Genomic DNA, 26,912 nt, shown 5'->3' with positions numbered 1-26,912 from the left:
ATGAAACCTTAACACCTTTTGAATGTATGCTCTTGGATTTTTTATTATTTATTTATTTATTCCATAGTGCTAGCCTGAGTACCAGGCCTTAAGCAGAAGTGGGCATACATAATTTTTGATGACAAAAAGTTGCAACATAAAACATCACAAAGACATAGCGAAGTAAAAAAAATGAAAAGTAACTGCACACAGAGAAAAACCTTGCATTTTCTACAATGAAATGCATCACTATACAATTTTTACTACAGGAACAAACGATCAAGATCGGTTCCTCAGTGCATCTATAAATAAATCAACTGTTTAACATTCTACAACATCAGCTGGTAAACAATTCCATTCACGGGTTGTTCTTGGAAAAAAAGAATTTTTGAACGTATCAGTGCGATTGATAAAATCTATGGCTTTCTTAGAGTGACAAAAGCGCACTGCACATTCAGATGCGGGTTTTATATATAATATCTTGTCAAGTCCAATCGTTCCATGAAAAACCAAATAAAAGAATTTCAACCTTTCCGTATTTCTTCTTTGTAGTTGTTCAAGTTCCGCCCTTTGCAAGAGGAGTGAGGGTGACGTCTGCCAGCTATAACTATTAAATACATATCGGATAGATTTTCTTTGAACCCTTTCTAGTTTTTCTATGTTGAACGCAGTAAAGGGATCCCATACTACTGCTGCGTATTCTACGATGGTCTAATAAACGTCTTGTATGCTAGAAGTTTTATGTCCGGCGTGGCATTTCCAAGCCTCCTCCTTAGATAACCAAGCTTTTTCATGGCCCTTTTTTCGATGTACTCGACATGGTCATTCCATTTTAAGTCAGATGTGAGTATTATTCCCAAGTATTTATGTGCAGAGACCTCCGATAGAGCATGACCGTCAATGTGGTAAGTAAACAAAAACAGTTGTTTTTTTTCGCGTCACTCTCATTGCGACTGTTCTTTTGTAATTAATTGTCATTTGCCAATTTATACACCATGTGTTCAGTGTGGCTAATGCTGTGTTTAAAGATTCATGATCACTCGGACTGCGAATTTCTTGATATAGTATGCAGTCGTCTGCAAAAAGTTTTATTTTTACAGATTGTCATTAATGAATAACAGGAAAAACAGTGGCCCTAAAATAGAACCCTGTGGAACACCTGATTTCACGCGCGCTGAGTTTGAGTTAACACCATCCACTGTTACACATTGACTTCTCATGGAAAGGTATGCTGCTATCCACGCAAGTGAAGAATCGTTTTTCAAGATTGGTTTGAGTTTAAGCAGTAATTTCCATTGTTTTATGCAACAAGGATGATGTATCGTATCTTGCGCAGCGTGCGTCAAACCCGCCCCCTGAAGATATGGTTGTGCGGCGAGGGTTCTCGTTCTGCTCGGCATATAAAGGCCGCCCAATACGCGCTTGTTCACATCACACTCCCGTGTCATGCATCGCGCGTTCGCCAAACCGATACAGTTCCAGTCCGCGCTAGTCTTGGGAACAAACGAATCACAATAAAGATTAGTCCTGCAGCTTGGCACGCCTACTTTGAATCGGTGGTTCATGCGGGATGAAAAGTATAGTGGGAGTAATGAAAAGTGATTGCTTTAGAGTTTCGTTGGTGACATATATTTTGGGAAAGAGGCATAAACGAGAAATACGACGGCGTAAGGAAAGGTCAGGGAGATCTAATGTTTTCTTCATAAGCGTTACACTGGCAGGACGAGAATAAGTAGAAAGTATAAAACGAACACAGCGATTTTGAATCGATTCGAGGGCTTGTATGAATGATTTGGTGTGTGGATCCCAAACGGAAGAGGCATACTCTAGTTTCGGGCGTACAAGAGTATTACATAGAAGTAGTTTTAGGGACACTGGAGCCAGGAAGAAATTACGGTGAAGGAAAGCAAATGTTCGGTTAGCACTATTAGTGATATGTTCAACGTGCGTTTTCCGTGATAGGTTGTCAGTAATGTATACGCCAAGTTTATTTATAATCAGAGAAGGAAGTTAAAGGTGAGTTATTAAGGAAGTATGTGCATGAAGACTGGTTAGGCGTCCGCGGTATTCTCATTGGTTTGCACTCACCAATATTTAGTTTGATAGACCAGGTGTGACACCAAGTGGAGATGTTATTCAGATCATATTCAAGAGTGGCTGCATCAGAAGGCTTAGATATTTGTCTATATAATACACAATCATCTGCGCAGAGTCTAATTTGTGAATCAATGGAATCAGGAAGGTCGTTAATATAAATTAGGTAAAAGCAAATGTCCTAGTTTGGAGCCTTGGGGAACTCCGGGTGTTACGGGGCATACAGGTGAGTCACAGTCAATAATTGTAACCTACTGGGCACCGCCTTGCAAAAAGCACTGAATCCACTTTATGAGATTAGTATAAAGATTTAGTTTATTAAGCTGAAAAAGTAGTAGTTGATGTGACACAGTATCAAATGCCTTCGCAAAATTCAAGAAAAAAAACAATCCACAAATGTTGAACAATCCAAAATGGAAAACAAATCGTTGGTAAAAACGAGCAGTTGAGCTTCGCAGGCGTGGTGTTTGCGAAAACCATGCTGATTGGTGTGAACAAACACTTCGATTCGTGATGCGACATTCGGCTAGAATATATTATGTGTTCAAGCAGCTTGCATAGAACTGACGTTAATGAAACAGGTCTGTAGATGTGCCGGCTATGCACGTCACCAGATTTATGGACCGGAATCCCCTTTCCCACCTTCCAGTCGTCTGGCAACGTGGTACTCTGTAATGACTACGAAAAGATGTACGACAGTATAATGGATGAATACGCCTGTGTGCTTTTAAAGAACTTGCAGTCATTACCATCGGTACCAGCTGACGATGAAATTTTTGCAACTTGACTAAGTTTAGAAATTCCTACCCAGTCGATAGCAATAGGGTCCATTTGTAAGAGGTAAGGTGCAGAAATAGGAAAGGTTATTGGTGCAACTTGTGAAAAAGATGATGAAAATGTGTTATTGAGTAGGATACAGCACTGTTTATTTGGGACAAATAATCTTCGATCGTTCTTCAAGCGAACTTCATCGGATTCGCGCATGGCGATAACATTACAAAACTTGCGTGCATTTGAAGTAATTAAAGAAGGAAGGGTGGAATGAAAATAATGGTGTTTGGCACCGATGAGGGCACGCTTATACACCGCAGCGGTATGTTGATAATCCAACCTTGCATTGTCAGTGAAAAGCTTCTTGCAGCGGCAGAACATGCGATTTTTCTTGTTTAATAGGCGTTTTAAGGATAGGTTGAACCAGGGCGAACGTCCCTTGTTAGATATTTGTCTCAGCGGAATATATTTATCGATGAGCGCTTTCACTTGCGTCTGAAATAACCGGCAGTTCTCATGCACTGTGCGTTCCCAGAACTGCGGAAAGAACTCAACAAACTTTTCCAAAGCAGTAATAATGGCTTGAAATGGCTTGCGGATTATTTTAGACTGTTTCGAAGTGCGGCGTGAGCGTGATGGCGTAGTAAAGTGCATTGTAAGGTGATCACATAGACCTGGCAGTGGGGTTAGGGAAGAGAGGGAATCGGGATAGTTCGTGAGCACGAGGTCGAGCACATTTGCTCATGAGGGGGTGACGCGAGTTGGTTCTTTTATGAGCTGAGAAAGGTTAAATGTAGAACAGAGATCAGTGAAAGCTAAACACTCGGATGAATTAGTAGTTACAACGGAGTTGGAATCATTCCGCTGAATACAAGTAAAATTGAAATCACCCATAAGAAAAGTTGGCGCTTTAGTGTGTCTAGACAGAACTTTGTTCAGACAATAGTAGAGTTCATGACAGAATGTGGTGGCAGAAAGTGGAAAACAATGACATCGTAATGGTTTAAGGTGATGCATGTACAAAGAAATTCAAGGTCTCATTGGATCGGGACAACGTAAGAATTTATGCCTTGAGAAACGAGAATCTAAATAACGCCCCCTGGTCGGTCACTTCGGTCATGTCTGTACACTGTATAGTTCTTTTCACAAGAAAATAGTTCACATCTCTTGGTTTTACTTGACAACCAAGTCTCGGTTGAAACATTGATATTGTCACCTGTAGTAGTGGGAATAGGGCAAGCGCAGAGGCGCACGAAGAAAGAAGTGCGCGTGCTAACCGCCCCGCTCGATGGTTAGCTCTCGCCGCCATTTTCTCCAGAGCCCAGCTGCTCATAAATAAACGTCGTTAGCCCCCTTTGAAGGCGCGTGGCAAAGTGTTGATGTGCTGGGTACTTCTCACTCATGCCGCAGACTCCTCCTGGGAGCGGAAGCACCAGCCCTGTGTTAGTCGATACTCCCGTCCATCGGACCAGCCGCAGGATCCGGGGACTGCCTCCTGAAGATACTGAAGACACCGCAGTGCTTCAGACTACCCCAACCGGTATGGAACGTTCAGTGACGAATCGGTATACGCTTCAAAATCCACTGGTGCCGAAGTCGTTCCATGGCGACGTCTTCGAAGACGTTGAAGACTGGATGGCCGACTTCGAGCGCGTGGCCGAATGCAACGAATGGGATGACGCGACTAAACGTAAGAATGTCTACTTTTGCCTGGAGGACGGCGCGCGTACATGGTTTCAAAACCGTGAGGAGCAACTGACGTCGTGGCGCGACTTCCGTCGTCAGCTACTAGACACCTACGCCAGTCCCGATCGCCGCGAACGAGCCGAACGAGCAATCCAGGCCCGAGTCCAGCTTCCCAACGAAAGCGTTACTGCGTTCGTCGAAGATATGACGCGCCTCTTCAGACGAGCAGACCCTGGAATGACCGAGGACAAGAAGCTGCGTCACCTGATGCGAGGGGTGAAGGAGCAACTCTTCGCTGGTCTGGTGCGCAATCCTCCCAAGACTGTCGCCGAATTTTTAGCCGAGGCTGTAAGTATGGAAAAGATGCTTCAGCATCGCTCGAACTTTTATGATCGGCAAGTGAATGCGAGTACTGACATTTTGACGGCCATTGGAAACAATAATGACAACCTTCGCGAACTCATCCGCACCGTTGTGCGCGAAGAACTAATGAAGGTTTATGGCACGCCACAAGCCACGGTGAGCTCCATTGCGAGTGTTGTAAAAGATGAAGTGAACCAAGCGCTCCGGTCCAACTTTCCTTTTGCTAACACCGCGCCTGTACCTTCTGTACACCACCGTGCGACCTACGCAGAAGTGTTGAGACAGCCTGCTTCGTCCCCGCCGCTGTTTGTCCAGGCCGCTCATCCGGTTGCACTTCCACCAGCCCCACCGGTGCCGTACATCGAGGAACGACGCACGCCTCCACCGTTTCACCATGCCGCTCCTCCGATTGTGCTTCCGCAGGAGCAACCAGTACATTACGCCGACGATCGACGCATGTCCCCTCGGAAGTCAGATGTTTGGCGCACTCCGGATCGCCGTCCTCTGTGCTTCCACTGTGGTGAGGCAGATCATTTGTACCGCCAGTGCCCATACCGACGCCTTGGGTTGCGGGGCTTTTCCGCCTACTCGCCACCACCCCGACTGGGCCAACGACCTCGGGACATTGAAGATTATCTCGCTCAGCAACGCATGCCACCGCCTACCGGGCGGCAGTCGCGCTCGCCGTCGCCAAGGCGATTTTCTCCATCGCCTCAGCGGTATTCGAGCAGACGGTCGCCAAGTCCCCGCCGGGAAAACTAACTCCAGCGACCTTTGGGGGCGAGGCCGCTGGCAGTCGACGCGCTGAAGACCTCCGATCGACGCGAGTAACGAAGGGTACCGGACCGACATCAACTGCAGCTGAACGGAATGACCGGCTTTCGCTCGACATACCTGTGGTGATTGACGGTTATGCGGTTAGCGCTTTAGTGGATACCGGAGCGGACTATTCTATATTAAGCGGGAAGATGGCGACGTTTCTGAAAAAAGTAATTACACCTTGGCATGGTTCGCAGATTCGTACGGCTGGTGGTCACGTCGTTACTCCACTGGGAACCTGCACGACAAGAGTTCGGATTCGAGGATCGACATTCGTGGCGAGTTGCCTTGTCTTACGAGAATGCTCCCGCGACGTCATTCTCGGAGTTGACTTCCTGCAGGAATACGGCGCTGTTATTGACTTACGGGGAGGTGTAGTCACGTTCTCAGCCGACCAAGCAATCGACACAAACGCCGACAAACGACGTGACGACGCGCTACGTGTTTCCGCCGAAAGTGTTACGCTTCCTCCACGAGCCAGTGTTCTAGTCGAAGTGATGTGCGGTGGATTGCGCGAAGGTGGAGTGGTCGCAGAAAGTAACTTAGCGTATCTACTGACGCAAGGTGTTTGTGCGGCCAGAAGTGTGCTACAGCTTCGTGATGGCCGATCTAAGTTGCTAGTCACCAACTTTAGTAACGAGCATCGACACCTTTTCCGCGGTACTTCCATAGCGTTTGCCGAAGAAATAGAACACGTTGCTGAATGTTTTGCCCCTGAACCAGTGAGGATGGCTGACAAGGCACTGGGCAACGTCGACATTAATTCAGAGTTGTCTCAAGACAAACAGGCAGCACTGCACGCGCTCTTGCTTGAATTCAGGGCATGCTTCGCAAGCTCGTCTAAGGTGCGCCAGACTTCAGTTACAAGGCACAGGATCATCACATGCGACGACGCACGCCCGATACGCCAGCAGCCCTACCGCGTGTCGGCAAAGGAACGCGAAGCGATTCGTACGCAAGTGCAAGAGATGCTTGAAGACGGCGTGATCGAACCTTCCAACAGCTCATGGTCGTCTCCGGTCGTTCTTGTCAAAAAGAAAGACGGAACGCTACGCTTTTGCGTCGACTACCGGAAGCTCAACAACGTAACTAAAAAGGACGTGTACCCACTGCCACGTATCGACGACTCGTTAGATCGACTGCGGCGTGCCCAGTACTCTTCGTCACTCGACTTGAAAAGTGGATACTGGCAGATCGAGGTAGACGAACGAGACCGCGAGAAAACTGCCTTTGTGACTCCCGACGGCCTTTACGAATTTCGAGTGCTCCCTTTCGGTTTGTGTTCAGCCCCAGCTACTTTCCAGCGAATGATGGATACTGTCCTCACTGGATTGAAGTGGCAGACTTGCCTTGTGTATCTTGACGACGTAGTTGTCTTTTCTGAAACATTTGAGCAACATCTTCATCGCCTGCGGCATGTGCTAGAAGCGCTCCGATCGGCTGATCTCACGCTTAAACCAGAAAAGTGCCACTTCGGTTATGAAGAGCTCAAGTTTCTTGGACACGTCGTCAGCGCCAAAGGAGTTCAACCCGATCCCGAAAAACTTGCCGCTGTAGCAGCTTTTCCTCCTCCTGCCGACAAGAAGGCCGTCCGACGCTTCCTGGGCTTGTGTGCGTATTATCGCCGCTTCATTGACAACTTCTCAAAGATTGCGGAACCCCTGACTCGCCTTACCAGGGATGACACGCCATTTACCTGGACGCATGAGCAACAGACGGCCTTCGCTGACCTACGACAACGCATGCAGTCAGCACCCGTCCTGGCACATTTCGACGAAGAGGCTGACACCGAGGTGCATACTGACGCCAGTAACATCGGCCTTGGCGCAGTACTCGTCCAACGTCAAGACGGCATTGAAAGAGTAATTGCTTATGCTAGCCGCTCGCTGTCCCGTGCCGAGGCGAACTACTCTACTACAGAAAAAGAGTGTCTCGCGGTCGTCTGGGCGATCACGAAGTTTCGCCCTTATCTCTACGGCCGCCCCTTCAAAGTGGTGACAGACCACCATGCTCTATGTTGGTTGGCGAACATACGCGATCCTTCAGGACGACTGGCACGGTGGAGCTTGCGGCTACAGGAATTTGACGTCACTATAGTTTATAAGTCTGGCCGCAAGCACGAAGACGCTGACACGTTGTCGCGTGCTCCCGCCGAATCTGTCAGTCGACAGTCAGCGGACGACGACGGCTTCCTGGGCGCCCTCACTACGTCGGACTTGGTCAGATGGCAGCGTGACGACGCTGAAATTCGACCTTTAATCGACCACTTAGAGGGCCGCCAAACAACCATACCACGCCATCTACGTCGCGTCTTGACGTCCTTCTGTCTACGAGACCATGTGCTGTACAAGAAGAACGCCCGCCCGAATGACCGAGCCTACCTCCTAGTAGTCCCCAAAGACTTGCGGGACGATATTCTTTTCGGTTGCCACGACGAGCCTACATCTGGCCACCTCGGCTCCTCACGAACGCTTGCTAGAGTGCGCGAGATGTATTACTGGCCCGGGCTGTCGGCAAGCGTCAAACAGTATGTTAAAGGCTGTCGTGAATGTCAGCGGCGAAAGTCACCACCCCTGAAGCCCGCCGGGTTACTGCAACCCATCGAACCACCTCATAAGCCATTCAACCAAGTCGGCTTGGACATTCTCGGGCCGTTTCCTCTATCAACCGACGGCAACAAGTGGGTGATTGTCGCCACTGACTATTTAACCCGCTATGCTGAGACAGAGGCGCTCCCACGAGCCACGGCTTCTGAGGTAGCGCAGTTCTTCATGTGTCACATTGTCTTGCGCCATGGTGCCCCATCCATTGTTATCACAGACAGAGGAACGGCGTTCACGGCACAGCTCATGGACGAAATTTTTCAACTAAGCAACACCAGGCATCGAAAGACGACCGCTTACCATCCGCAGTCCAACGGCCTTACGGAGCGACTAAACAGGACCATCACAGACATGATCTCTATGTACATCGACGTCCAGCACAAAACATGGGATCGTATCCTGCCTTATGTGACCTTCGCGTATAATACCGCCGTACAAGAAACAACGCGCTTCACACCATTTCGCCTCGTCTACGGCCGCGAAGTACAGACGATGCTGGACGCTATGCTTCCGTGCCACGACTCCGAGCACCTAACTACTGACGCCGAAGAGTTTGCTCAGCGCGCTGAGGAGGCTCGCCAGCTCGCGCGGCTGCACATCGGTGAGCAGCAAGTCTCAGATGCACGGCGCTATAACATCCGTCACCGGCAAGTGCGCTACAGTCCCGGAGACCAAGTGTTGGTGTGGACCCCTGTTCGCCGCCGTGGCCTTTGTGAAAAGTTGCTCAGCCGGTATTTTGGCCCATACAAAGTGCTGCGCCGCATTAGTGACGTGAACTATGAAGTCGTTCCAGACAGTGCGGCGCAAACACGGCGTAGACAACCACCTAGCCCTGACGTCGTTCACGTCGTACGCATGAAGCCCTACGTTGCGCGTTCGTGATTTTTTTACGCTCCCATTTGCACCTCATGCGCTTACCTCTCTCTTTCTAGAGACGTAGAGAACTGTTTCTAGCTACGCTGCTGTAGCTATCACTGTGTTCTGTGCTCGAGCATTTTCATTGAGCGTGTTTTCTTTTTCTGTTTTTTTTTGTTGTTTTTTTCCCTTTCCCACACCACTTCTTGAGCATCGAGGCGATGCTCTTTCCGAGGAAGGGGGGAAATGTCACCTGTAGTAGTGGGAATAGGGCAAGCGCAGAGGCGCACGAAGAAAGAAGTGCGCGTGCTAACCGCCCCGCTCGATGGTTAGCTCTCGCCGCCATTTTCTCCAGAGCCCAGCTGCTCATAAATAAACGTCGTTAGCCCCCTTTGAAGGCGCGTGGCAATATCAGCTACGCGCGTGTCCATTAAACATGATAAAGTATCACGCTTCTTTAATATGCTTCTGATGTTCGCAAGAAGGAATGAATAGTCGCCGATGGGCTTCGCCTGAACGGCCGCTGATTTCTATGTCAGAGTGCTATGAAGGTGTGACACAGAGGTAGTTGTAGCATTATCGCAGGCATGTGCCTGAGGAAAACCAGCAACGCTTTCCGGATATGAAGAAGATACGTGGTTACCGGATGCAAATGTGCTAGGGGAATCTATATCACAGACGTTATCAGTTTCTTTGCAGCAGACGTATTTATATATAATCAATTATATCTTAGGTTGTAGGTTTGAGCCTTGGCGAAATCTATAAGCTTTTTACGTATCTGCCTCTGTGCTTTACAAAAGTCATCCTGTAGAGTGACTCCCGTATTTTTAAATGCGAAGCATTTCTTGGCGAACATTCCCTACTTTGACCGTATCTATCTATCTACTGCTTACGACTTTGTTCTATCATGGTCGTTTCGTTAACTTGGTATGTACCAAAGTTGGCATACTATGACAATATATGCCGAACATAAATGATATGTCATGACATGAATATCATGACATGCGTGTAATGTAGGTCATGAAACAGCCGACTACGTCTGCTCTCATGGTCGTTTCGTTAACTTGGTAGGTACCAAAATTGATATATTATGGCAGGAGTGTATGACGAACATAAGTCATAGGTCATGAAAAACATGTCATGACATGCGTGTCACGTAGGTCATGACAATGACCCAGCGAAAAAGTTTAACATTTAAAAACCACTCAAATGGGTTTGGACGTGGTACTAAGTGAAGGAAGCACTACAGGATGCTGGTAGAAGTAATAGTCATGAGCATGACTCAGCAAAAATGAGTGACTCAGCGAAAAAAGTATAGCACTCAGAAACCACTGAAATAGGTTCGGACGTGGGTACTAAGTGAAGGAACCACTGCAGCATGCTGGTAGAGGTAATAGTCATGAGCATGGCTCAGCAAAAATGACAATGACTCAGCGAAGAAATATTAACACTCAAAAATCAATGAAATGGGTTCGGACGTGGGCACTAAGCGAAGGGAACACTAAAGGACGATGGTAGAACTCATAGTCATGAGCATTACTCAGCAAAAATAACAATGACTCAGCGAAAAAAATATTAACACTCAAAAGCCACTGAAATGGGTTCGGACGTGGGCACTAAGTGAAGGGAACACTAAAGGACGATGGTAGAAGTAATAGTCAATGGCATGACTCAGAAAAATGACAATGACTTAGCGAAAAAATATTAACACTCAAAAAACCACTGGAATGGGTTCAGACATGGGCACTAAGTGAAGGAAACACTAAAGGATGGTGGTAGAATTCGTAGTCATGAGCATGACTCAGCGGAAAGAGATTAACAGCTAAAAACGACTGGAATGGGTTCGGACGTCGGTACAAGTGAAGGAAACACTAAAGGATGATGGTAGAAGTCATAGTCATGAGCATGACTAAAAAAACGTCAATGACTCAGCGAAAAATCATTAACACTGAAAAACACTGAAATAGGTTCGGACGTGGGTACTAAGTGAAGTAAACACTACAGGATGTTGGTAGAAGTCATAGTCACGAGTATGACTAAGACTTTCACCTTAAGGTCTCTTAGGTGTAGCTAAAGGGACTCCTGAGGACTCATGACATGAATGTCGTGACATGCGTGTCATGTAGGTCATGAAAGAGCCGCCTCTGTCTTGCTGCTCTCATGGTCGTTTCGTTAAATTGGTAGACTTCCCGCACACTGTTTCGCATAACATCGATTCCCACAGGGCGTGGGATCTGCCGGCATTTTTTTAGTTTAGACCAGTGTTCTAAAACACTCTTGTGTTAAACGAAGCAAACTTCACAACTATAGGACGATTTCTGCCGGTGACAACAGAGACAAGTCTTGTGCTCGTAAAATTACGTCCACAGGAAGTTCTAAAGATAGATAATCTGCAAGAACGGTGCCCACGGCTTCTTCAGTCTGAGCCCATGATTCTGAAGAATTGTTTTTCCGTCCATACATAAATAAGTTTTCACGGCGCGAACAATCCTCAAAGTCGTCAAGCCGTGCTTGCAGTGCAGCGTTTTCACTTCGCACTATATTAGCAGCAACGCGGTGAACTGAGGTCCCATCCACATTCCGAGTGCTTTTTAAAGCGCTTACTTTCCCTTAGACAGTTGTTATCTCGTAGTCATGTCAGACACTTGTTCTTCCAACAGTTTCTGACTAGCAATTTACATCGTGAAGTAAAAACATCACTTCAGCGTGTCGCGCTTCCATCGTACTCGTGAGAGCATTTATGGCAGCCAGTACTTCAGCGTTGCCTTTGTTTACTCCATCTGGACCAGGGTCTTGCTCCACGCCACCGGGCAATAGCAACATCTTCAATACATGAAAGCAATCAGCAACCCAATGTTGCAAAACATGTGGGCGTGGGACGAGCAGCAAGCAGCTAATATTGGAGCGTTTAGAATGCAAGGAATATCAAGTACCAACCTGGGTAAAGAAGGCAGTATTTCAGCGCTTAGAAAGCATGAAATTGGTTCGATGTGTGTGTGTTAGTACCTCTCCTTTGTACCTTTCCTTCGTACCTGTGTGTTCGTACCTCTCCTTCATTGTCCTCGTCCTTACTAAGCGCTGAAATACTGCCGTCATGATGAACCAACAAGCCCATTTTGCCACTGGGTAAAGAAGCAAGATGTCTTATTTTTGGTATAAGCGCGAAGGAGACACGGACGGTAGCAGAAGAAGACAGGCCAAGCGCTAACTCACAAATAAATATTTATTGGCGAGAACAAACCTTTATAAGTGCTTGTTTGCTACGGTTATTGCGATCACTTATATATGTTTGTTCTCTCCAACACCACTCCTTCTGCTCTCGCCCTAACGAGTGCACCACGGTACGCCGCGTACGCATGCACACACAGATAGAATAGCACCAACCACACTTCGTACAATAAAGTTTATTCTCTCTCTCTCTCTCTCCAACAAAGATTTAGTTGTGATTTAACGCTTGTCCGGTCTTCTTCTGCTACCGTGCGTGTCTTCTTCGTGCTTATACCAAGAATATGTTACCGTGCCATCTCGCCCAACTATCCATCCTTTTGAAGCAACATGTCTTTAGCATCGTCTGCATTCTTGCTAGTCGCCAACGCCCACTGAAAGGCGCGTACGATGACCGGTCGCATAAATACAGCACGTCCGGTGATGTCCTCGGTGATGTGGTTGACCAGGGCAGACTTTCACTGGTGCTGTTTCCAGGCGGAACATAGTAAGAAGAACTGGATACCTTCTTGAAATCGCGCGCAGCGGGACCGCACAACAGAAAGGAAGACGAACACAGGCGCAATGTTTGTCTTCCTTTCGTGTTCGTTCTGTTGTGCCGTCCCGTTGCGTGCTATTTTAAGATGGTTCTCATGCCAAAATATCAACTGGCCCAACATTCAACTCTTTTAAATAACTGCTGAGTCATCTGCTGCCGTCAGCAGAACGATGCGGGCGATAGCATTCATCTGATGTGCCACGATAGCAGGTTTATCACTCAAGGCAGCGGGCCAGGTCCAGGTGAAAGCCAGAAACTGGGTAAAGAAGAAACATGTCTTTAGCAGCCTCTGCATTCTTGCTGCCCGCCAACGCCCACTTCGCATTTTGATTTCACCTAGAAGTAATCGCCGCCTCACCGAGAAAGTTAGCTCAAGGTTTAGAACTGTGATATCTGCCCCAGGCTATGTTTAATCATTTTGTGCAGCTAGTAAACAACTAGCATCACGAGGCATATATGCACATGTCTCTTGGTAAACGGAGCTCTTGGTAATCGGAACAGATTTCTTCGTTTTCTTGAGGTTCGGTTTCACGAGATTATACTGTAAATCGTTGCTGGGCGGCAAGACTCACTCGCCAAGCATCTCAAAGCACTAACTTGCACGAGGGAAGCTGGTGCTATTCTATCTGTGTGTGCATGCGTACGCGGCGTACCGTGGTGCACTCGTTAGGGCGAGAGCAGAAGGAGTGGCCCCAGGAGAACGGCTAATTTGCAGAGTATTTCAGCTAACTTGTACCAAGTTTAAACAATCCATGCATACGCTATACGAGAATGTAACCGAGCTAATATTGTGTGCGGTCTTTTTGAGCAACTCGAAGTAGTTTTTGATTATTATGAGCTCAGATAATTATTGACAATAATTACTGAACCAACATTTAAAGTGCTGATTTAAACGCGAGATTATCAATACAGAAGTTGTAGAGCTTATTGATAAATATACAGGTAATTTCTTTCATAGCTGCTGTAGCCTCAGTCTTTCTGTGCTGCAATGAAACCGCGAGAGATAAGAAAATGTACCACGTGACCAGGCGCTTGCACTCAGCGACATTAGTACCCACAAACATTTTACCAACGAATGATCGCTGCTGCATGCAGACGGAATGCGCGAATATACCGCAAGAAAACGCGAGACGCGATGACCACAAATAATGAAATTCTGGCGTTTTGCCTGCCAAAATCTCGATTTGGTTGAGGCAAGTCGTAGCGACCGACTCCGGAATTACTTTTCATCACCTCGGCCTTCGTAACGCACCCTATGCCTATGTGCTTCTCTGAAGCCCCCCCCCCCCCCCCCCCCATCTCCATACGCCATCAAAATTTCCTCGCCCTTTACGCGATCGGTCAACCGCGAAAAGGCTGACAGATTCACGCATTTGCATGTTCTATATGCCGCATATGTCAAGGCTTCATTTGCTTCACGGCTTCAAGAGACAAGATCTCTGCGCATAAGCGGAAGCCTAGACCATTATGTTGAAGCTATCTTCGTTGCTTAAACGGACCGACAACCGATTTGCAAGCACCGCACTTTTCTTGACGTTGTGAAATGCCTACTGTCAGAATTGGCTAAAACTTAGATGAGCCCATGGCAATGTTTTAATCCGATTTTTGATCTTCGAAATCTCTGCTTCATGCTATGTATGGACGGCGACAACAGTGATTACTGATATCGATGGCGACAGCCCTAAACAAAACTGAGCAAATCAAAGCAAGTGCACATCACGCTGCAGAATGCCCATTTTACAGTCGAAGTCACTGCGACAAAAGGACGACAACGGAATGACCACGACGCCCGAGGACGATAGATGAAGACGATGCAATCATGCCAATGATATGACGACGGAATGACATTGGATTGGATTGGAGCAAACTTTATTTGCGCCTGCAGTTGGGCGCACGTGCGCCCCGACGAGGGGCCTACGTCGTCTACGAGGTTGCCGTTACTCGGCGCGGGTCTCCGCTCGCCATTGCCGGCTTGCTGGGTCCCTGCCTTTCGATCACCCCGTGGACCTGCAGGACAGCCCAGAGCTGTTGGTCTTGGTCGAAGCTCTTCGCGGCTGTCTCGAGCCGCGGCGGGATCATTCTTGATCTTGGTTCCTCTGGATTTTTGATGCAGTCATACAAGATGTGCGTGTCATCTGCCGTCTCCCTCCGGCAGACACTACACATATTGGTCGGGTATGTCTCGGGTGGGGTACATGTGATGCATCAGTCTCGGGCTCGGTAGCGATCCGGTCTGGAGCTGTCTCAGTAGTACCGGTTCCGCTCGACTCAGCCTCGGGTGCGGGGGTGCTATAGTCCTGCGAGCCAGGCGGTAGGCCTTCCTGATGGCGTTGTAGTTCGTCATGCGGTCCTTGGCTCCGAAATGCGTCGGACGGTCTGTCGCCGGGGCGCGGTTGGTTAGCGCTCGCGCCGCGGCGTGTGCCGTCTCGTAGTGGTTCTCATTGCGCTCCGACGCGTCGCTCGCGTGCGCCGAGAACTACTTGATTCTTACTTTTCTGTCTTGCAGTATGGCCGCTCGCAGTACGCGCTCGCCCTCCCTACAGATTTGGCCTTTGGCGAAGTTTCGCACCGCCTGTCTCGAATCACTCAGCACCGTGTGGCAGTCGCCGATGGCCAAGGCGATGGCCACATCCTCCGCTTGTTCCGCTACGGTGCTTCTCACCCTCGCTGCCGTCCTCGTGGCGCCGGTCGACGCCTCCATGTCGACCGCTGTGAAGGCGTTCTGTTGGTATTCTGCCGCGTCCACGTACCGCACGTACTATTCGTTGGCGTGCAGGTCGATGAGAGCCTTGGCCCTCGCCGCTCGTCTTCCCTTGTTGATCTCAGGATTCATGTTCTTGGGTATGGGGTCGATTCTGGTTCAGAATGTTCCTCCTGGCTTTGGTCGGGGATGGAATGGCAGCGATAGTATAACAGGCAAGGCCGTGCAAAGGCCGTGCGCTAAAAAGCGTTGATAAATATGATGGCTCTAACCTGTGCTTGAATTCAATATTCTGGTGGCTGCGCTTTCGCTATCGATATTTAATAGCAAATTCAGCTTCCGCTTCCTCCTAGCTTGCTTGATTCTAAATTGTTATTATTGATCGTCCACCCAATGTCGGAGCTTGTTCGGCAATTCTGGCGTTCGCAGGCTTGAAAAGAAGCATCTGCCTAAAAACGACACTATTGTCCTGTCTGATGCAGATAAGACGTCAGGCGCCAGATAGCACAACTCCGGCTTGTTCGTAATCATTCGAAACCATTAAATGTCCCATTACGCGAGAATCTGTCGGCGTCCGCGTGACCAAAAAAAGTCGCAGTTTAGGCCGAAAAGCGAAGAATCGATTGCTATAGGAAACTAGTGCACATCTATACAAAGTAAGGATAGTAGTTTTTTCAGCCGTATAAACTTGTAAACATAGGCACACTGACTAAATTCATAAGCATGGTGCCACGCACAAACGCACAAGCGCGGAAAATCGATAAGCGCGGAAACTCGATGTCAAAAAAAATGTCACAGTTTCGCCCTAAGGGCGAAGCAATGAATGCGATAGCAACACAGCAATGTCATACGAAGTAAGGTGAGCGGCTTTGGTAACAATATGAATTGTAGTAAACATGAGCTGATTAAGTAAGCAGGTGTGCTGCGGCGTAAGTAGACCGACATGAAGAGAGACTCGATGACCACGAGAAGGCGCGTGTGAAACGGTGGTGTTGATGAGAAGCGCTTCCCGTGGGCAGCGCGCGTGCGAAGGGACACACCTGTAGCGCTGCACTGCCGATCCGGGCAGCATTACATGTGTAGCGTGCGTTGGAAAATGTGACCCGACTATTACTAACTGAAGCAACAAGCGTGGTGTGAGCGCGCACAAACAAACATGAAGAGATCACACTGAATGACTGCAGACAACGACTGTCAAAACGCTGGCAGGAAGCATACGCCGGTGCGGGCGAAGGTACGTGCGGTCTATCGCTTCAACAGGAACTGAGCCGCGAATGCACGGCTCATAAAGGTCAGAGCCGTGTGGAGATAAGAGACGGTGCGGCGAGCGACGAGCGCGGTTGTTGGCAGAAGAAAAGTGCGCCCCCCCCCCCCCCCCCCCCGCTTCCTCCGGCGCTGGCTTCCCGCTTCCTTGCTTGCGCGCGGGAGAGATAAGAGACCGTGCGGCCGAGCGACGAGCGCGGTTGTTGGCACAGTAGAAGTGCCCCCCCCTCCCTCCGGCGCTGGCTTCCCGCTTCGTTGCTTGCGCGTGGGGGATTAAGTGCGTTCGCTCTCCGTGATAGCGTGCGTCCCAGCACGCTTGCGCTCGGGCATACGGCGCGCGGTGAAGATTTTATCTATACGGAACCTCACGGCGACGGCGACGGCGACGGCGACGGCTACGGCGACGGCGACGGCGACGGCGACGCCGACGGCAGAAATCCGGTTGAAGTGTCCATATAATTGCTATCGCAATAAAATTGTAGGACGCTTAAGCTTTGCCATTAAAAGTAGAACACGACAGCGTTATCGGGACCCGTTCGAATCGCATCGTTCGCATCCGGCAAGTAGGCTTCATTCACTGCAACACAGAGTATGGGAAAGCCAGCTTACAAAGACCAAGCTTACACCGATGCTTTTAAAGTCGGCTTCACTTTTAAACAGAAATGCATTGTTGGGAAGGCGTTTTCCAGGGGCAATATAAGTTGTCTTATATTAAAATGTGAAGGCCCTAGGACCTTTTTTATTATTTTATTAATTGTTTGCTATTGCCCCGACGCGCGCGCGTGTCCAAAACGTATTTGCAGGTCAAGTCCCAATTTGACTTGCCGAGGATGCCAGCAACATCTGGATAAGTTTTTCGCAAGTAGGCTCTCCGAGTGAGCCGGTGTTGTTATGGTAGAAACGCTGGCAAAACAGGTTTGTATTTGAGTTCCTCGTAACAGAATTGTTTTTTCGCACATTCAAATAGCAGTCCGACGCCACCATGTCTGTAGGTTGTGCTTAAGTTATACTTTACCATTTTTCTGACGAATTTCACGATGAGAAATTCAATTTTTTTCACTAACACCTTTCACCACCACGAAGGGCCTGCGCGGTCATGGTGGTTCGGAATGATTTTCTCCGACACTAAAACCTTGCGTCACGCGGAGGGCCTGCGCCGTCGGGGTGGTTGCGGATGATTTTCTCCGCCACAGACGCTGACATACATGCCGACGCCGGATTTTAAGCGACACGGGGCCCTTAGCGCTATCGCGTTAAAACGCTGGAGTTAGTCAGTGCGGCGGCACCAGAGAGCGAGATGAGCCTCCTGCTGGGGCTCGCATCAACCCGATCTTAGCCGCCGCGAAAACGCAGGGAGGGCCGACTTTGCCCTCGCCGCAGGTGGCTTTCAAGATACTGACGCCCGGGCGGGCGCTCGCGGCGCAGAACGCCCCCCTCCTCTCTTCCCCTCTATTGCACTGTTGTCGCTATATATGCACCAGCTCTCGCATTTTTCTTTGCCTCGTGGAGACACAAATCTCTTGCTGTTTCTGATAAGCAGAATCGATTGAAAAACACATTAGTTCATCATCATCAGCCTATTTTATGTCCCCTGCAGGACGAAGGTCTCTCCCTGCGATCTCCAATTACCCCTGTCTTGCGCAAGCGTATTCCAATTTGCGCCTGCAAATGTCCTTACGTCATCATCCCATCTGGTTTTCTGCCGACCTCGACTGCGCTTTCCTTGGTATCCATTCTGTAACCCTAATGGTCCACCGGTTATCCATCCTACGCATTACATGGCCTGCCCAGCTCCATTTCTTCCGCTAAATGTCAACTAGAATATCGGCTATCCCCGTTTGTTCCCTGATCCACACCGCTCTCTTCCTGTCTCTTAACGTTAGTCCTAAGATTTTTCGTTCCATCGCTCTTTGTGCGGTCCTTAACTTGTTCTCGAGCTTCTTTGTTAACCTCCAAGTTTCTGCCCCATATGTTAGCACCGGTAGAATGCAATGATTGTACACTTTTCTTTTCAACGACAGTGGTAAGCTCCCAGTCAGGATTTGGCAATGCCTGCCGTATGCAATCCAACTGAATTTTATTCTTCTGTAAATTTATTTCTCGTGATCAGGGTCCCCTGTGAGTAATCGACCTAGATAAACATACTCCTTTACAGACTCTAGACTGGCGATCCTGAATTCTTGTTCCCTTGCCAGGCTATTGAACATTATCTTTGTGTTCTGCATATTAATCTTCAACCCCACTCCTACACTTTCTCGGTTAAGGTCCTCAGTCATTTGCGGTAATTCTTCTTCAATGTTGCTGAATAGGACAATGTCATCTGCAAATCGGCGGTTGCTGAGATATTCGCCGTTGATCCTCACTCCTAAGCTTTGCCAGTCTACAGACTTGAATACTTCTAGGCATGCAGTGAATATCATTGTAGAGATTCTGTCTCCTTGCCTGACCCCTATCTTGATAGGTAACTTTCTACTTTTCTTGTGGTGAACCAAGGTAGCTGTCGAATCCATGTTTGATAAGATATTCACGTATGTCTCCTGTACTCCTTGATTACGCAATGCCTCTATGACTGCTGGTATCTCTCCCGAATCAAATGCCTTTTCATAATCTATGAAAGCCATATAGAGAGGTTGATTGTACTCTTCATATTTCTCGATTACCTGATTGATGACCTGATTGATTACCTGATTGAGGAAACAGGCCAACCTAGAGGCAGTAGGGGTAAAAGCAGTCCAATTAGGGCTGGTGCTCGCAAACAAATATGCAGCTTTAGAACAGGAAGATAAAGATAACATAGTGGTAATGAATGAAACCGTAACTAGGTTGATCTCAGGAGCAGCAATTGAAGTGGGAGGTAAGGCACCAAGGCAACCAGTAGGTAAGCTCTCCCAAGAAACAAAGGACCAAATAAAGAAACGACAAAACATGACAATGTCCGACTCAAGAGATCAGATAGAATTCGCAGAACTGTCAAAACTGATCAACAAGAAGAAAGTAAGAGATATTCGAAATTATAGCGTGGGGAAGATTGAGGAAGCCGTAAAATATGGACGCAGCAATAAATGAGAAGAAAGCTTGGCATAGGACAAGGCAAGATGCATGCACTGAAAGATAAGCATGGTAATATCACCAGCAATTTCGATGACATAGTAAAAGCAGCGGAAGAATTCTATACTGACCGGTACAGTGCCCAAAACAGCCAAGCTACTTTCATTCGAAATAGTGATGAACCGGATAGAGACGCTCCTTCTATAACTAGCGATGAAGTTAGAAGGGCCTTGAAAGACATGACCAGGGGAAAAACACATTAGTTACTTGGCAGTAAAATTCTAACAACGTAACGTACCCATCGTTATTGATTTGTCAAGCAGTGCAGTACTCATTGCCTTAAATTAACACTTCATTCTCTTGCCGTTCTTTCGCAGGACCACGAGCAGTTCTCTCGTAAGATGCTCGCTCGTACTGATGTCCTCGTTTGCATTGGAATCGGTTGCCTGCTGCTGTTGCTGCTCTGCTTCGGAGCCGTCGCTTTCACCTGGATCAGGCGCGGCTCACCTTTCGGTTACAACGTAGTCGAGCTTCCTACCGTCTGCGCGTCAGACGGCTGCAGCCGCCACGCCCGCCTCATCGCGGCCAAGGTGAACGCGAGCATGGATCCGTGCGAAGATTTCGAAGCTTTCGCCTGCTCACGGTGGACTGCGGCAACGGAACACTACGACTACGCCTCGGCCGTCACTTCGGCGCTCGCAGGAGACTGGTTTGATGACTTCCGTGCGTCCATGATGGCTGGTGCACTGCAGATTCCCACAGGTCGGAGGGTTATTGCAGCCTTGGACTCGTGCACCACTGAAAGCACTTCCAAAGGCTTCGCCGAAGGCCTTACGGTTCTCAAGGGCTTCATGAGCAGGCTAAGAATATCCTGGCCGGAAGAATCGTTTTCGGAGGCGAATCCTTTGGGCGTGCTTCTCGACATGGCATACAACTGGCGTTTGGGGCTCTGGTTCGATGCTGCATCCCTCCACAAGAGCATGAACAATGGAGAATGCCGACACGTTATACTGCTTTCACCGGGAACTTTCGTGATATTCTGGTACCCATACCAGAGAAGTGTCAGTGCCCTAGACTACGAGGACTACTGGAACCATTTCTACAGAACAATGGAGCCTGATAGACCTCAACTGACTGCCGAGGAAATAGCCCGAATCGCGTCCGTGGAGACTGGCGTCTTTACTGAACTGACTGCGGTTACGAATTCAACCCTGCAGGAACCGGCAGAAGTTTCCCTCGCTGACATGGAACGATTTACAAACACCGTGTCATCGAATCAGTGGATCGTGGAATTGAACAAGGCAATAAGGCCGGACGATCCATTCACAGCAGCAAGCACGCTAGTTGTCTCCGACGTGGGGCTGCTGCGTACAATTGGTAACCTCTTTTCGCGGTACACCAGGAGAGAAATTCTGCGGCACATCTCATGGTTTTTTATTCAAGTGTTCGCCGGCCTCGCCGACCGACGCCTGCTAGTTTCTAAGGTTGGGCACGAAGGAAGGGCCTGGCTGTACAGGCACATATTCTGCGCCACGGAAGTGGAGGCGGCTTTCAAAGCACTGGTCGTAGCGCTTTACGTCGTGCCTCGTTTTTCCAAACCCCTTCGGCAAGAAATCAGTGACCAGCTCTCCGAAGTCGTCACCAGCGCTATTCGCCTACTTTCCAATGTGTCCTGGGCTGACGAATTGTCGAAGCGGGCAGCCGTCCGTAAATTGCAGTCTGTCAAGACGCTTTTGTGGCTGCCGGACAGCTTGCTGACAGAGGCCGCTCTCTCTAAGATGTACAGCAACTTTTCCCTGAACGAGAGCTCCTTCATTTCGTACTTTTTAAACGCGTACGAGAACTCGCGCATACTGATAAAGCGGGACACGTACGCCGAGGCACTCTCGCTGCCACTGAACTTCGTGCTGCCTTTCGTGAACTACGACTACATAGCAAACACTGTGTCAATCGCCATGGCTGCGCTGTCCGCGCCTCTATACTCGGCGAACGCTACTGCCGCCATGTTTTACGGGGGCCTGGGCTTCTCCTACGCCATGGCCGTTGTGCGTGCCCTCGACGACACCGGCATCAGGGTAGATCCGGAGGGCCGTGTCCTCAACTCCGAAGTTCCGTGGGTCTCCGTCCAGTGGAAAGATGCCGTGGCTAACAAGACTTCTTGCCTGGGAGAGCAATCACCGACTCTCTTTCCGGAAATTCCCGCCGTAGAAGTAGCGTACGCGGCGTTCCAATCCGCCCTGGCCCAAATGGATCGTCCTCTGCGCCTCGCAACCGAGTTCACGGAAGAGCAGGTACGGTGCGATGTAAAACCCTTCATTTCGGGCTTGACTTCATAGTGTTACATGCAAAAGCTTTTCGAGGTGACCTGACGGCAACTTAGATTACCAAATTTATTACCAATATATTTGTAAAAGCATCAACGCTATAGCAGTAGGTAATATAACGGTATCTTAGTGGTGTGTGTACGGTTACAATTTGAAAGGAAGAGTCTTGACGTCTCAGCCACGGTACAAAGAAATAACAATGCAGTAGTTTGGTGCAACAAGGGTGGCGTCTTTAGCAGCGAAACGACACTTTAATTCCCATTGGCTACGACGCAAAGTCACGTGTGCGCCTCGACTGAGCAGAGCTGGCCAAAGGAACACCGGCAGGTTTAGCATGACGGGTGAGGGCATCACCGCGACTCCAGGTCACCCTCGTTCCCTTTCGCCTGTGTTATCCGCGCAAGTTCTCTTGCATTGTACATTCGCCTCGGTAATCGGTATATATACGTATTGTATTAAAAACAAAGCAAATTTGGAAAAGAAGCTACGACCCCACGATCCGAAGCCTAATGTCTTACCCACAGCAATAAACCAGCGCCACAAGATCTTAGGCCATTACACACTGCTTTATGACACCATGTTACTTGACACGAAATTTCCATTGCCAAGCCCGGTGTGACGAAATCGGTAATGCCAAAATTTACTGCGGCTTATTCGGGAGCGTATCCATTAGATTATTTATCAGTCGGGCAAGGTAGCATGACGCCACGGATCGAAGTGCAGAGACCTTGTGCTATCTAGGAGGCGTTGGCCAAGCGTCTCAGCACACGCGCTTGCCCGCGAGGAGTTCATTACCCAAAGGAACACTCAGCGGCGTTCAAATTTACATTTATGCTTTTGCATTCAAAACTCATAATAACAGCTTAGGTGTCCTCGAATTGTTTGGCACCACTTGCAGTAAGCCAGCAGCCTTGCCTTTTGCACTGCACGTCCAGCGTTGTCGAACAGTATGCAAGCTTTATTTCTTTTTTTTGTTTCTCTAGCGGTAATTATATTATATAGCCAACGACAAGCAGGGCAGCAATGTCTTCTTACGATCTTTTTTGTACCATTGCCCTGTAAACTCACTTACGTTCGTGTACGCCATGCGTGTTTGATCTGCTGATCAATAACGATAACCGACCGTTCAGCTACTTACTTTTTTATTACAGCCTTGGAAATAGTAAAATATCCTAAATGGCCCTATCCAGGCTTCAGCATTCAAAGAAACCTGAGTGCGTTTATCAAGTAAAGACAATCGCGTCTACAACCTGTTGCATTTCATTATTGCGACAACAGATAGTCTCCTCGATCGCAATACCTGTATACGTGTATCAGGCATAAGACGCCACACGTCCTGCCTGCACCTCGCTAATTCTCAGCAGTAGCTCGAACGGCACGAGGGTTTAGGGGAAGCACACAGCACCAGAAACCGCGGCAGTCTGTATTTCGAGCACCCCCAACGAAAAATCAAGAGCAAGAATGAGAAGGCAGGGCTCGTGAAATGTTACATGGGCTGTTGTCTCTGCTGTGGGGAGGAATGACACTAACGCCAATGGTCGAGACAGTGTGAGAGAGTCCGTGATGCGGGGAAAGTATGTCGAGCTTTCGCACCTTCTGCTCGCTATAAGTTTTATCCTTCTACATATAAAATATTACTGAACAAGAACGTGGCAGAGCAGTAGTTCTTCGGAAGCCCGCAAGCTGGAGCAAGGTTCATGAAAGAGTAAATTTACGACCACCTGACTAGATTCGTGCTGCAAGTAGGGTGGAGGTTAATTGCCCTTTCATGAACCTTGCTCAAACTTGTCGGCTTGCAAGTAGACCTGTGTGTTGCCGCGCGCTTCAACGCGAACTAAGCGGCGAGAACATGGCGCACACGAATCTAGACTCTGTGCCCATCGCATATCGAGTTCTAGATAGCAGCCGGAATGGAGGCCTCCACCGTCCCCTCCCCGGTGCCTTGAGCGCGATAAAAGACGGTGCGCTTCCTCCTCGCCTTCCGCCCTTGTAGGCGCGTGATCTAGCCACCACGCTCCGCTAACCATGGCAAGCTTTCACTCGCATCCACAGCATACGGCGCGCGACCCCGATGTTATCGCACTTGGAACTTATATGTAACATTACGGTGACGCCGATGGCGGAAATGCATCTGGAGTGCACCTGTAATTGCCATCGCAATAAAAATGGCGTCGTGTGCCACTGCGGTGGTATCGTGCCAAAGGGCATCGAGCTGGCTGACTCTCATCCACAGAGATCGGCGGAGAGCTATTTGACGGGCGCGTTGAGTGCGAGAAACGTTCACGCGGCGTGCGCATATCGCGTCCCGCACATGACAACCCAACTATAGGGTTGTTTCACCCCTCTACAGCTGTCGGTATCATCCCTATCACTTGTAACGGCGGTTAACAGTAAAAAACCACTCGCAAATCGTCGGTTCATTGTAGAAATGGAACAGACAGAATTTCACAAAAAATTATTAAGGCACATGTCCATGTTGTCGGTGTCCTTGGCGGCGACCTTGGCGAAACTGCGCCGTGATGAAAAATGGTCCAGCCGCAAAGAGTATAAAACACGTAAATAAATGTTCGGATTGACATCACATTTCTCAGGGAGGTTTCTGTAAATAATTTAGCTTAATTTTGGTCTGGATGGGAATTGAAGCCGGGCATCCGGGGTGCTAGACGAGCATGCTTCCCTGAAGCCATGGCTGCTCTAAGGTTCTGGCTTAATTAAGGTGTGCCTATGCGTGCCTGATTGCACACGTCGCGTCGCAGCCATCTCGCTGACTATTGCGTGCGTCATTAGGCGGCGCACGTGACGGATGCCCTAAAAAAACGCGTAGATGCTTCTGTTCGTAAAAAAAAATCACGTGGCCACAGAGACGCGCTCGTGCCACTGCTCGCGCGTTCGTCGTCGTCTTCCACAGCTGGCTACGGTGCCGCTCATCATGCCAGCGTTCAGATAATGCACCTCCCTCTGCGAAGGCGCCGACGGCACTGGCCCACTACCAGTAGGCACGACGTAGTAGTAGTAGTAGTAGTAGTAGTAGTAGTAGTAGTAGTAGTAGTAGTAGTAGAAGTAGTAGTAGAAGTAGTAGTAGTGATAGTGGTAAGGGTGTTGGTGGTGGCGGCGGCAGCGGCAGCGGCAACAGGAGGAGGAGGATGGCCGCCCAGATTCGCCACTGCGGTTGAAGCGCGTACCTCTGGGTCTGCGCGAGGAGGATGTCGAAGGCAGGGGGATCCCGAATTGCGGAAAGGAGAAGCGGAAAAACGACGGGTACGACGAGCGGAAGAAGCCGAGCGACGACGCATGCAACGAGCAGGAGAGGCCGAGACAAGAAAGCAAGAAAACAGGGCTGGGGAAGCATGCAGGCCGAGCTATGTGTCTTGATATGTTCGCGTCCTTTACGAACCGATACCGCAAGGCCTTCGTGGAGAGTGCGTTCGGTAGTGCGTGTAGTGTGTCTGGCCGATTGTGGTTGCCGAACGATTTGACTCTAGTGCAAGTACGGTGCTGTATGCTGCTCAGTGAACATTTGCCGTTGGCAAACGTGGCAGCGTTTTGCGTTTGACGTGCGTGTGCAGCCCCGCTCAGACAGCAAGTTCCCCAATTACTCGAAGACCAACGGATATGTGTACCCACCCATGCCGGCTGACTTGCCGCCGCTTAATGTGGTCAGCGAGCTCTTGATTTCACCGCATGTTCCGTTTATGCATATTCGGCGCTGGCTTCACACGTCCGGCCAATTCTCCATCACCGGACCTATAATAAACGTGCCAATCGAAGTGCCATAAACCGTCGCGAAGCTGCCGAATACGCTCGCAAGCGACAAAGCGATCCACGTGCATTTCAAGTGTACAATGTTATATAAGACGAGCTACCTGCAAGGTATCATTAAAAAATTGCCCGCCAATCCACCCGTGAAGGTGGTTGGAAAGCGAAGCTTTTTACGCCACCCTCACGGTGACTGCGGCGCAGTTGATATTTCACACACTACAACGTAACTTTAACCATGGCCTTTATTATTATTTACTTCACAACAATGTTCACTACTGCTTTATGATCGGTGTGATATACACTACTAGACTACCCCATAGTGGGGTAGTCTAGAAAATGAACCGAAGCAGTTACTAGGCTGGAAGGGTTTCGAATGACGTCAACCCTCTTTCAAGCAGCTGCATAAGCTTTGCAACAGTTGCAATCTAATCTTACGGACCGCGCCGAGCCTGTTTCCGTTGTTTGCCCGCAGCCCTTATCATCCATCATGTTGGCTCATCACTTTGAAGCTTGTTTTTGTGGTTTTTCTTGAGAAAACGAGTGCTTAGTTGTACGCTGAATGCCTGAATTCAAGTAAGCTATACTGCTATACCTGCAATTGTTAGCGGTTCGTCGGGATCGTTTTTTGATTACAATGACGGACACGACAGAACCCTTGGCTGGTAGAGGTACAAAGCTTCGCTTTAAAAAGAGCGCCTTATCTCCTCCTGCAGTACTTGCAAGACACGCCGTTGTATCGGTACTATGGAATTAACGTGGACTTTGGTGCATTTGATACAATTTGTGACGGTTCAATGCCTCCGACTGAAGACAACGTCGAGGTTACCACGGATCTTCTCGATGACATCGACGATCCGATGAAGGAGACGATGGCTATGTATTGA

General features: G+C 48.8%; 1 protein-coding gene across 1 annotated transcript; it reads left to right on the top strand.

Moving 5' to 3' along the window:
- Positions 1-869: 869 nt before the first annotated feature.
- Positions 870-26,912, top strand: LOC125943380 (endothelin-converting enzyme 2-like). The gene is made up of 4 exons (XM_049662668.1): positions 870-884; positions 20,323-22,236; positions 25,836-25,925; positions 26,742-26,912. Exons 1-4 carry the CDS (start codon positions 870-872, stop codon positions 26,910-26,912), a joined length of 2,190 nt encoding a protein of 729 aa, XP_049518625.1.

The sequence above is a fragment of the Dermacentor silvarum genome, chromosome 2, assembly GCF_013339745.2.
Source record: "Dermacentor silvarum isolate Dsil-2018 chromosome 2, BIME_Dsil_1.4, whole genome shotgun sequence".
Classification (NCBI taxonomy): Eukaryota; Metazoa; Arthropoda; class Arachnida; order Ixodida; family Ixodidae; genus Dermacentor; species Dermacentor silvarum.
This window is presented reverse-complemented; position numbering and strand designations above follow the sequence as displayed.